We start from the raw sequence: 13,196 nt of genomic DNA on the forward strand, positions 1-13,196 counted from the left end.
TTTAGAATGCACCCATTACGTAATCCCTAGGAACACATACAAATTACTACAATTCATTGATCAACATTAATAAAAATAATGCTTACCACTAACCAGCCATACACAGACCCCAAATAAACTAAATACCTATAAAAAGAGTCAACTTCCCCAAGCAAAAGCCTGAGAAAACAGATACTATTGCATTACTCCCTACCGGTTCAAAGACATGGTCTCTGTCAGACCAGTGGAGAAAGCAAGTAGCCCCAAGGGCCATTCACTAAGAACAACACAGTGCCAGCTCCCTAATATGCTAACTTAGGGAGCACACATTCTAACTGACTTGATGCAGGATGAATTGCATTAACCCAATCTGGAGGATACAAAGGCATGGATAACTCTGGCAAGGCCCACATCAGAGATAGTTGCAGCTGCCAAACCAGACACAGACTACACAAGACACTTCACAATGATGCCATATAAGAATCCAGAAGTAAAAAGCACTGAGAAACTGCAAAAATTTGACAACAACTGCGTATAACTGGGGACAGGAACCACCTTTTGCTGTAGGCTTTGGGTACCCTGAACCTAATACAACATCATCTGTCTGCAACATCCTTCCTATTTCATATGTTTTTAAATCATTCTAGGTGCTTGAGTGAAGATACATTACAGAAAAGCTTTGTTAAACTAATAACATATTTAGAGGTGTCTTTCTGCCACTGAAACAAAAAGGGAAAGTAATTAATATTAATTATGTAAAGTGTTGGCTTGGAAAAGGAAAAGAAACAGGAGAATGATCCTGAAATCCACTGCACACACAAATATACATTGGAGGGAATTTAACTTAGACAGTTCATACTCTTATGTTCATCTATGATGGCAAATTAAAACTGGCCTTACACACTCAATGCACGGGTCTGGAGTATTTAAAAAAAGCTCAATATGTTAAGCGCAGTATATCTCCAGAGAAATTAGGTATTGACTGCATGCCTCAGTGAGTAGAAAATCTACAAAAATCCATATGATGCATTGATCCAAATGTTACTTTTTAACAATTCTAACTATGTAACAAATTTTTAAAACATACATTTGACACAGATATAATTCACTTTAATTATCAAGTAACAAAAATGTAATACTATTTATACAGCATGGACTTTCAAAATGAATGCAAGACTATGTTCAATATGGTTCACTCAAATTCTATGCAAAAACTAACAAACACTGCAGTCTTGTAGACCGTGCCTTTGAAAAACGATAGGGGATTTAATTTGGGGAACAATCTCCAATTAAAAAAAGCCATCCTATAACCTCTTTCTTACAACACCAGAGCAAACAAGTAGCTAAGACGACCCAAGTCTGTCAAGTTAGTTTAGAAACTAGCCCAGAAGCTCAAATGAAAATTAAGCACAGAGCAATTCATGTTCCATACTGAATGATATTGGTGGGGAGGGCAGATCTTAGGCTCACAAAAGACTGTCACAAAAATGCAGACTAGTAATGGAAACTGATACCATGGAATGGTTGTTTGGTGTCCAATGCTAAATAACTTCCAGGATCTCAGTACGATTCCCAGTGGGTAACATCACAACAGCCACCATAACTAGGAAGCTTAGCAAAGAGTACAGGGAATGAATGTGCATGAGGCTGGATTGCTCTCTCTATCCTACCTGTGATAGCGATGTTCATTTAAGTTAGTGGGAAGCTTGCAATGAAACTGTGTGGTACTTGCTTTGTGGAAAGGGGCAATCAGTTTCAAGGACTGTCAAGAGGCACTTTCAAAAGCCACAAATTCATATTTTTTGGAAGTCTAAGCCAGACATCTCAATCAAACCACTGCACACTTTTGTATAGCTAATTCATAAATAAGAATAAGTGGAAGTTTGAAGGTTTCCATCTGTGTAACTCAATATAACAAGTTCTACCACTCAGGCCTTTTGAAAACAAGCACATAAAAAACCCTTGATAAATATTTTTGTTGTTGAAATATTTGGCATTAAAAATACTTCGGTATGGTACATATAGTCAGAAAAACCCTTTGGAAAAAATCATACATGCATACATGTACATATTTTTTTTTAAATCAACTATGTTCAAAGAACATCATTAAGGCTGCACATCAAGCACTCAGAAGTTAGGAAGAGCCAGAATCATGGTTGCCTGTGCAACCTTAATTTGCCCCCCTTCTGCATACACATTATGATAGTCTGGGGGGAGGAATAGCTCAGTGGTTTGAGCATTAGCCTAATAAACCCAGGGTTGGGAGCTCAATCCTTGAGGGGGCCATTTAGGGAACTGGGGTAAAAATCTATCTGGGGATTAGTCCTGCTTTGAGCAGGGGGTTGGACTAGATGACCTCCCGAGGTCCCTTCCAACCCTGATATTCTATGATTCTCACCACATACTGCTTTTTCCACAAGAGGCCTGCCTCATTCCCTGCACTGGACAGTGTGTGCTCCAGGAATGAATGAGGATGTTGTCTGTAGGTCCTATGCCCCATTTGTTTCTGAAGCTGGAAGTTTGTAGTGAATGAGATAGAGGACTGCAGGAAGAGTAAGGATGGTGTCGTGCTTAAGACAGTTGAATGCCACCATAGATAACAGGATTCTATCCCTGCCTTTGTCACGTACTTCTTATGATACTGGGCAAGCCACTTAAACTAAGCTTTTCACAGGGGCCACTAATTTTGTGTTCCTTGTTTTCTAGGTGCCCTATCTGAGACACTGGGGATCAGATTTGCAGACATGCGGACAACTGCAGCTCAAGTCAATGAAAGCTGTGCACAGAATTTGTTATAAAATATTACGGAATGCTAAACTCCGTGAAAAAAAATCAAGCTCCGGTTGTCTCAAGTTGGGCACCCAAAATCCATGGACACTTGAAAATTCTGGCCTTAATCTCTCTGCTTCAGTTTCTGATTTTAAAATGGGATAATACTTCCCTATTTCACAAGCATGTCGGGAAAATATTCATTTCTTTAATGTTTGTGAATCACTCAGATTCTAAGGAATGTAATACTTCTGTATTCAGAGCAGGGTTTGAAAAGTGTGCAGGATATATGGCATGGGAGCACACACTGAACAATGAAGATGAAAAGAAATACTACACAGCTGCCCATTCAGGGAGCACCATCCATCCTATGCACTGAATGAGGCTGGGGGTTCTGTTGAAAAAAATAGTATTTGATCATGTAATTAAAGACTGTGTCATGACACAAATGCACAAGGGGATCGAATTAAGGTGGCACAGACCATCATAAAGCTGGCATTTCCTATCTTTCAAGTGTTTGATTTTGAAACCTTAATGTTGTTAACATGGGCTTTTTGGTTGTTGTTTTATTTTTAATGTAATACTTGTGTGTATATATAGAGAGAGCCTTATCTCACCATCAGCTATAATGACAATAGGTCAGATCCTCAGGGGAGGCCAGGATTGTTCACACCAACCTGGCACACTCCCCCTCCCCCAGCTCAATGGCAGCCCAGATCCATTGATGCAATCACATTAGAGACTCCCCTTAGCAGTGGGTGCCTTCACAACCCCCTTGGAAAAGATAACATGGTCCCAGTCTGTATTAACTTCCATGGGAAATGCATAGGGTTGGAGGGGAGATGTGCCCTCTGATGTTGCCTGGACTCTGCTCCCTTCCCCACGTGGAACCCAGACCTGCAGCATGTGCTCTGCGGGTTCTAGAAGAGACGGAAGTTGCCATAAGGGTCTTTTTCTAGAACATGCAGTTAGAAGTGAAAAAGTCCAAATCCTTCACAACAACTAGCTGCCGCAACTGAATCCTCGACTGGTGTAAATCTTCATTTTTTTATAGCAGCTCAGGGTCTGGCCCCCTATCCTTATACTGTCTGGTGTCAGGCCCTGTAGACTTTTCTCTTGGGGCAAACCCTGACCCTCACACACGACACTGAGACGAAATGGCAGTGAAGGGATCTTTGTGGAGAGTTCTTTTTCCACCGCCCTCCCCATCTCACCCACCACCACCACCACCACGGCTTTTGATTTTACCACAGAAAGGGATGATCTGACCACTGATTTTGCTGGGGTGAGGAACAAAGAATTCACCCACCTACACCCAATCACAACTGCCCTGTTCAAAAGGTGGAGGGAAATAAAAGATGCATCCCCTCCCCAGTACCAAGATTCTCAACTGCCTCCTGTTCGCCAGAAAACTAAACCAACTGTTATGCCTGCCCAGGTGCTCAGTCCCAACTGCCCCAACCTCCAGTTTCTCCCTTCAACAACATTCACACAGATCTCCAAGGGATAGTTTTCAGAGTGGTGCTCATGCATCTAGTCACACAGCTCACACTGTCTATGGAAGTAACAGAGTTAGATCTTTCTGTGCTGGGTGGGTCAGGAAGGGACTGGAGCATATGCTCTTCACCACAGAATGTTTTCAGCAGGTGAAGCTGTGCAATTGTCTGAGCAGCATATACTTGACAGTCTTATTTCATTTTTCCTAATGACCAGCGTTAAACGACTGCAAGTTTTAACAGCGCTGGCAAATTATCAAGACCCTCTACATTACATGGTCAATGGTCCTTTTAATAGAAAAAGCAATAATATACAGTTGTTTGTGCCAACTAAAACTCATTAGAAAGTATTAGTTTAAGGTAACAGTTCAGCAGCTATTAACAAGCACAAATTTCTACAGTTATCATTTGTGACACTGTGGTCCTAGCATAGCTAGCAATAGAAAGCCAGTCCATTCTTTCAGGTTTAGAAAATTTGAGGGGGTGGAAATACTTAACAAAAATATTGTTTTGCAGCAAGAGTCAAAGTTTTTCAATAATCACTATTTTTCACTAGCATAACATTAGAATTGACTTTTTGTCTTGCTGACATAGCAACTAAGAAAGTTGTGTTGCATTGACCATATTGATTGTGAACAATGCAGCCATCAGTGGGACTTTGCAACATATATTTTCAATATTGACCTCCCACTCCCTTTTTCCATGGCTCTGTGGGTCTGCTATTGAATTTGGACTGCAGTGTAATAAACAGCTAAGGTTTAATTAATGGTAAATGAATACAAGACATAGGTTATGACTTTAACTAATTAGGGAATTGTTGAATTAAGTCTGCCTTGGAATGCAAGGCAGTACAATCAATATCCAATAAAAGGACTATGTATGTAATTTACCTGCAAATGTGTTTCCAATACCATCAAATTGAGTTTAAATAAGTAAGATATATGAAAGGCTACTGGAAAAGATTTCAAAAAGTTAACACTTTGTAGCTTTAAAAAAGGATTCGCTCTCTGTAGGAGGATGTCTTGAAATGGTCTGACACACAGACTGAAAAACAGGTGTAGATCTGCATAAAGACACATTTATCAGGCCACAGAAGTTCTTCTTAGGTAATGTGAAACTGCCAAACATCCCCCCCATCTCTATGTTCAGAGTAGGGATTCTCAAACTTCATTGCACCGCGATCCAGTTCTGACAACAAAAATTACTACTACAAAGCCGAAGCCCAAGCCCCACCACACCAGGCAGGGGGAGGGGGGCATCAAAGCTGAAGCCCAAGGGATTCAGCCCCAGGTGGGGGACCTGTAACCAGAAGTCCTTGGGCTTCGGCCCCAGTCAGTGGGGCTCAGACTATGGCTTCAGCCCCAAATGGGATTGAGACCCACTCTAGGGTCCCGACCCACAGTTTGAGAACCGTTGTTCTAGAGCATTAACAAAACAAATCACTGTACGATAGCATTATCAATATAAACTAACGACCAAGTTTAAAGGCAAGTTTCTTTTGTAGCTTCTTCCTCCATCTTCCAGCCCACCCCACCCATTATTCTCTGGGCTTGGCTACACTTGCAGTTGTAGAGCTCTTTGGGTTAAACCAGCCTTCGTAGAGCGCAGTAGGGAAAGCACCGCAATCTGTCCACACTGACAGCTGACAGCGCACTGGCGTAGCCACATTTGCGGCACTTGCAGCTGCTTTGGGAGCGGTGCATTACGGGCAGCTAACCCAGCATTCAAGTGGCTGCAATGTGCTTTCAAATGAGGGGGATGAGGTAGAGTGTGTTGTGTGTATGTGGAGGGAGAGAGAGAGAGAATGGGGTTTTGGAGTGCTGAGAGTGTGTCAGCACACTGTCTTGTAAGTTCAGACCCCCCTCCCCCCGCCTCTCACTCACTCACAGCAAACATTTACCATTGCAGATAAGCAGCCGGGAGCAGATAAGCAGCCGACTGTTTGAAACGGAGCTTTGAAAGAGCACTTCCACATTCCTCAGCCGATTTCACAACAAAGAGAAGAGAGGCTACTTGACTTAAGGGGATCATGGGACGTTTCTGGAGGTCAATCAGAGCGCTGTAACGTAACTCCTCGTTCACACTGGCCCTGGGGTATCTCAGCCAACGTGCAACAGCCGTTATCCCTCTTGTGGAGGTGCAGTACCAGGAGCGCTCTAGCCGGGGAGTCAGAGCGCTCTATGTGCCTTGCACGTAGTGTGGACGGGGAGTAAGGTAGCGCGCTCTAGGAGGCTTTATTGCGGTATAAAGTGCAAGTGTAGCCAAGCCTTAAGTGTTAACACATTCCCCTTTCCATGGCACCTGAAGCAACATTACCTGGTGTGACAGGTCACCACATAAGAGCTTCTTCTGATCAACCATCACCAAGACCCACCACTGCTCCGTAACGTACACCAGTTCACACAGCCTGATTACATATTCTGTAATCACTCTTCTGAAATAAAAGAAGAAACCTACCTACTCCCTTGTGGGCATCTAAGCTGGTAAACTCTATTGTTCCATTATGGCCCTTTTTAGGATTTTCCTTATACTGTTTGTGGTTCCCATTGGGACAATATCTGTAGGAAAGTCCATAATCTGCAAGATAAACCTGGAAGACATGAACAGACAAATGAATAATGCTTTTGTCCTTTGAAAGTACAGCCTTTATAATTAAGTCTTAAGAAACTGATAGGTTAAGGACAGTCTTAGATCTACATTTTATTAAACCAAATGGTGTCTCAGGATAAAATATGTACAACTGGGTGCTGTAACAGCTGCTCTCCCCATTTAAATCCTTCTTCTACCATGCTCTTCTCTTATTTCAGAGTCGAGTAGGATTTCCGTCTTTTTATTTTGTTCTTAAGCTCTCTTCTCTCCAGGTGGGCATCTAAACATCATAAACCATAATATGTCTTATCTGTCCTCATACAGCTTATGGGACCCCTTCCTCTCCTTCCTAAAAACACACACACCGGATCAAATCTTTCAACAATTAAGATTTACAAGTTCATAATGGCAAGGACTATAAAAGTGTAGAAAAAGAGTGAAAGTCACCTAGTTTCTCTAAAACACAAAATCCCAGTTTGCATATAGAACATACCATGGTATTGCCAGTCATTAGACTGGTAGTAGCTACATCATCATCATCACTGCTGGTAACTCTGTACTGGAAACAGTTTTTTAAACAGAATATAGAAAATTTAAGAAAAAGGCAGAAAGCAATCAGAAAAAAATGTTCCTCTGTTATGTTGAAACATTTATGTTGAAAAATTTTAAAAAGTTTTACAAGCACAGAATCAAACTGTATTGAGAGTTACACTGGGGCAGACCCAATGGGGTTCAAAGGAGTTGCATTGGTTATAACAAATAACAGATTTTAGCCCCCACTGTGAACTCCAGGAAGAGTTCATTTATCTTCAAATACAAGGCTAGCACATTCTTCAAGATTTGTGGCTATATGCACCCAAGTACCCAACGAGAGTACATACCCCCAAGGGGTTGAATACTATACCTGATATGTACTTTAAAAAAAAAATCTGAACACTTATCCATGTGAATGAATATTAATAATAGAGCAGACTGAAGATAGAACTACTGCAGCAAGCCTCACATTTTAAAGCAATCTCTATTAAGCAGTATTGTTTAATAGTTAGACCAGCAGATAGTCAGGAGAAGGGTGTTCTGTTCTCAACTCTGCTACAGTCAGTGTCACCCTCAGCAAGAAATTTGACCTCACTGTGCCTCAGTTTCCCCATCTGTGCAATGCAGGTAAGACTGCAGAAAAATGTCTATTCTATCACTTATATACTGTAGACTAAGGTTGGTTTTGTGGTACATCATTTTTGCATGCTTGCCTGACCTTTGCCCTTCACTTATTACTAGAACTGGTCAACCTAAATTATGTTGTGTAAATATTCGTAGTGCTTCTTACCACGTAATATGCTGCAAGTTCACAGAAGAAGGGGTTTGGATCTGGCCTGTACTACCTATTGAAGTCAATGCACAGACTCTCTAAATAGGTATTATAATGTAAGAATATAAGAAACTAGTTTTCTTACTATAATCTTTAGTAACTTTTGTTTTCCCTTTAGTTTTAATAGGAAAAAGTTTATTTGGTAACAGAAGAGTTTTCTGTGCTTTTAATTTAATTATAGCGCTGTTGGTGGGTTTCAGTCCTTCCCACATCCCTCCCCAGGAAAAAAACACCACCACTATTTTGTAACACACACTGTTAAATGACTGATTCCTGTTTGTGCTCCAGGCAGCTTCAGATTTTGGGCTGCTGGCATCATGGTTTTACAGTTTCTGCTGCAGGATCTGTGCTTATTTGGAGCGTGTAAGCTGGGATGTAGCACTCTCTTCCTGCAGGGTGATGTGTTTAAGATTACTGATTATGTTTTTCACCTGACGGACTGTACAAACTGTGAAACAAGATTAAAGACCGTAGGCACCATTAGGAAATCTGGGACAAGGCACAAGCTTTGCTGGGTTGACCCAATGATTTTCTCCCGTGTTCTCCAGTGTATTCTAGATGCTCTGGTACCCGCCCTAATTGAGCCTGAAGTCAATAATGCACTGAGTCAGAGTGGCAGAGAACTGATTTAAACTACCATATCATCAAGCTTAGTGATGTGGAGAGAAGCCTTCCACATATGGTGTGGGCTGTGGTGGAAAGATGCTGAAAGGTGTGTTCTTCCCTGGCTAAGTAGCAGCATTTGGATTTTGCCTGACTGTAGGTCTTGGGCAGGGATAGCTGGGCAGGTATAGATAAAATGACACCAAACTGAACCAGACCCTAAAAAGCATGGCCAACTTTTATATTAAATTTAACTGGTTCTTGACATGTTAGAGAAACGACAGAGCAGTGTGAGTGAAGGACATCAAGACATCTCCACACTTCCTGCCCTGCTGGAACCACAGGATATGTCTACATTGCAATTAAACACACGGCTGGCCGGTGTCAGCTGACTCTGGCTTGCAGGGCTCAGGATGCAGGGCTGCAAAACTGTGGTGCACAGGATCAGGCTTAGGCTGGAGCCAAGGCTCTGGGACCCTCCAAATTTGAGCATAAGCTTTCACGGGCTAAAACCCACTTCATCAGATGTATGCAGTGGAAAATACAGTAGGAAGATATATATACACACAGAGGACATGAAAAAATGGGTGTTGCCATACTAACTATAATGAGAGTTGCAGTGGGGGAGGTCTAGGTTGGATATTAGGAAACACTATTTCACTAGGAGGGTGGTGAAGCACTGGAATGCGTTACCTAGGGAGGTGGTGGAGTCTCCTTCCTTGGAGGTTTTTAAGGCCCGGCTTGACAAAGCCCTGGCTGGGATGATTGAGTTGGGAATTGGTCCTGCTTTGAGCAGGGGGTTGGACTAGATGACCTCCTGAGGTCCCTTCCAACCCTGATATTCTATGATTCTATGAGAGTAAACAACTAAGGTGGGCTATTATCAGCAGGAGAAAAAACAAAACGTTTGTAGTGATAATCAGGATGCTGCTCCATTTCCAACAGGTTTCTCCATGAAGATGGGATTGAGCCCATAACAGTGAAGTCAAACAGCAAAACTCCCTTTGATTGCAATGGAGATAGGATTTCACCCTGGAAGCTTCATCACCAACTTCAATGAGAGCAGGAGCAGGCCCATGTAGTCTAAATGACCCTTTTCTTAATTTCATCTCATTAGTTGCAATTACACCCCTTTTCTCATGCTAAATAACTCCTCTTCCAACCTGGTTTTCAGCTTTTGATATTGCAGATCAGGGTATCCTTTTAACTCACTACATACATTACTGGGTTTTTAATTAAATGTTTTTCATTATAGGAAGGGGAGAAAAAGCCACTGACTGTAACAAAGGAAGTAAAATAAATACAAAAGTTAAGTACAATGCTAGCCCATACTCACCATGTCATAAAATAACAATTTACATCTGTTCACTGCTTTACATTGCAAGAAACAACGAAAACAGGAACAAGCCATAGGAAATAAGAAAAAGAGAATATGTAGGACAGTATGTCAGACTGAAGAAATACCATGGAAAGCTAGCAAGTTGTCCCTAGACAGCCAATCTGCTTGCTTGGCAAGGGGTTGAACTTGGTTGGTTTGGTTTAGTTTTTGTTTTGTTTTTCATGTAATTATGCACTGGACCCAGCAGTTCTTAGCAATGCCTGTTATGGATTATGGGCCAGATTTTCCAAGTCTGGCACACTTAATTTAATGCAGAAGTGTGCCTATCACACACGCAAATACCAGATATGCATGCACAGATACGGGCCAACAGACGTAGGTGCTCATTTGTATGCATGAACACTTGATCATAGTGCTTATATTTAAGTACTTTAAACAAATGTTAAACAACAAAGTAAACAGGAGACTTATGCTACCCTAGACCAATTATTTAAGATATTCCACAGCGCTCTCTTTTAGACTTGTGATGGGGTGTACCAACCCCACTCTGGGCTAGAATGGGTTAATAAGAGCCTATAGGCCTTGCCCTGCTACACCTACTAAAGGGGTCAAGCCTGGAAGGAAGAGTTAAAAGGGCTAAACCTGGGCCAGCTGGGAGCTGACCAGGAAGGAGAGCAGCTCACTGGCTCTCACTCAATGAGAGAACTCTGGCTGGAGCCGGGGAGCAGAGTAGAACTGCTGAGGGGACAGAGTCTTCCTGAAGGAAGGTAGGCTTGCAAGGAGCAACCAGACTCCTGTAACAGAACCTCCTGGGTGGCAGAAAGTGCTAAAAAGCGCTGCAGTGAGCCTGGGGCAGAGGCTTGGAGAGGGAGGAGCTGAAACCCTCTGAGCCCAGGAAGAGGTTGTAGGAAAGGCTCAAGACAGGGTAAGGTAGGAAGTGTCCCAGGAAGGCAGTAAAGGGTTGGCACAGCCATCACTTGACTGCTTATTAAAGGATCCCTGGACTGGAACCCAGTGGAGAGGGAGGACCAGGATTTCCCTACCACCCATCAAGGAAGGTGGAGTGGAAACTCTTCCTGACAAGGGGTAAGGACTACTGAAACCCCCTGATAGCTGGGATATGGACTAGTAAGTCTGGACTTGGACTAAGTTGAAGGGCTGGTAGTTGTTGGACTATTGGTTTACCCTTGAAGGGGTGGGACAGTATGTGTCCTGGCCAAAGGGCTGAGTTGCAAGAAGAAGCAGACTGCCGCTGGGCCTGGGCTGTCAGTAGGAAGTGCTATAGGAGAGCCTGTTAAACCACACCCAGCAACCAGAGTGTACACCAGCTAGTAAGTCACATGCTTACAATACTCCATGGTATTATATTTTAGATGCACACATCTGGCGATGGTTATTGAGCTCATGATGATGCCCAGATTTTCTGGTTTGTTTTCCATTTGGCCCTGTGAATAATTACTATTTGTTAGCACCATAAGGGTACATGGTGCTGTACTAGTAAGGGAGCTGTCCCAAAGGTCAAAGTCGATCAATGTGAGGGCATGAGTTTATTTATTTTATAGAAGAGGCTTGGTATACCGTCACTGGTTAAACCATGGAGACCGGAGATGGAGCTCTCACAGCAGCCAAGGTGAAGGGTGGAGCAGCTGGGCAGAAGGGCCTACCCAAGCCAAAGAAAAGAGGAGATGCTCTTCCTCTGCTTTTAGCAGTAGGAGCTGTGCTCCCCACTTCTGCCCCTTACTTCAACACCTGGGTACAGTGCCTGCGAGGATGCTCTGTGTAGCTGGAATGGTGTGGGATTTTCCCCTCCTACAAAGACTGCACCATATCTTGCCAATACCAAAAATCAGCACTTTTATCTCTGAAAGATTTTATTCACTGTAAATGAAAGGAAAGGGAACTTTCCCAGAATCAATAACCACTTAACTTTGGAAATCCAAATATTTTAAACTTTTCTGTTATTAATTGCTGTGCACTTAATCAGCATATGAGAAGATTTCTGTACCGTGGCTGCCCAGGGAAAGCAGGCCGTAACACAATCTACTGTTCACTTTTCAATATTGTAACAGTAACGTGAGGGTTCTAGTAACACTTTTAAGCCACAAACTCTATCATTATCAGAGAGGGGAAGTATTTTGGAGAAAAAAATCGATTAGGGAGGGCTCTGAAGAGTATTGCCAACTCTAAGCATTCAAAAACCATAAGTCAGGAAACAGAAGTCCTGACTAGCTTAAAAATAATGAGATTTTAAAAAGCATGTTTGGGGTTCTCTTTATTTGCCATCTTGTGTTAGAATATGTAAGGATCATGTTTGCAAGGTTTCTTCAGCAGCCACCTGGGCTAGAAACTTTTTTTAAATGAAAGCAAAGAGTCTCAAGTAAAAACCTCATTCCAGCAGCTGGGGCTTTAAGAAAAAAACAAATATTGCGAGACTTGCAATACAATCTTGAGAGTTGGAAAGGCTGCAGATGTGAAATGTATGGATGCCTGCCCCCATAATCCATAAAAATAATGATAAAAGTAAAGTGTTTTAAAAAGACACCCTCCCAAGGCTTGTTTCACTTAAATCAATCTCTCTCGGATTTTAAAGCGTTTGTTTAATGGCAGTCAATCAGCTGTCCCTTTTAATAGCACCAGGATTTGAGGAGGTTAATTGATTCAGTTTTGTCATTCGGGGTCTATATTAATAATGCTCACTCTGCATTACCATCTAAAAAGCTATTGCCGTGTAGTGAATTGTCTTTAGACCCTGCACAATACTGAAATAGTGGTTTGTTCTCTCTTTGAATTTATAGGACTGATAACTGCAAGTCTGCTTGCATGCCTCTCCTGGTTCTATGGGCTAAGTTCTTCCCCCAGCACATCACTCCCGCTCTGTCAATCATTATGCTTGCTCCATGTTAAGAAACATATAGACTACAGAATTGCTCTTTTGACCTCTAACTCATTGTAAGGCCTTGCTCCCTCCTATTGAATGGATCTGCAGCAAGCTGCTCTTGGGTCAGTGGATTCTGATTTTCTGGCCATCTCTAAACATCATTTGGAGGTCTCAGAG

At 42.3% G+C, this 13,196-nt stretch overlaps 1 protein-coding gene across 4 annotated transcripts in view; it reads right to left on the reverse strand.

Annotated features, from left to right (window-relative positions):
* Positions 1 to 13,196, reverse strand: part of VRK2 (VRK serine/threonine kinase 2) — a 64,708-nt gene that overhangs the window by 30,148 nt on the left and 21,364 nt on the right. For all 4 annotated transcript variants that reach the window (XM_026653162.2, XM_024194897.2, XM_026653161.2 and 1 more), the window contains exon 8: positions 6,702 to 6,834. In XM_026653162.2, coding sequence (XP_026508947.1) covers positions 6,702 to 6,834 — 133 coding nt within the window. The remainder of the gene's footprint in view (positions 1 to 6,701; positions 6,835 to 13,196) is intronic.

This window comes from Terrapene carolina, unplaced genomic scaffold, assembly GCF_002925995.2.
Source record: "Terrapene carolina triunguis isolate 2854851 unplaced genomic scaffold, T_m_triunguis-2.0 Scaffold132, whole genome shotgun sequence".
Taxonomy (NCBI): Eukaryota; Metazoa; Chordata; order Testudines; family Emydidae; genus Terrapene; species Terrapene triunguis.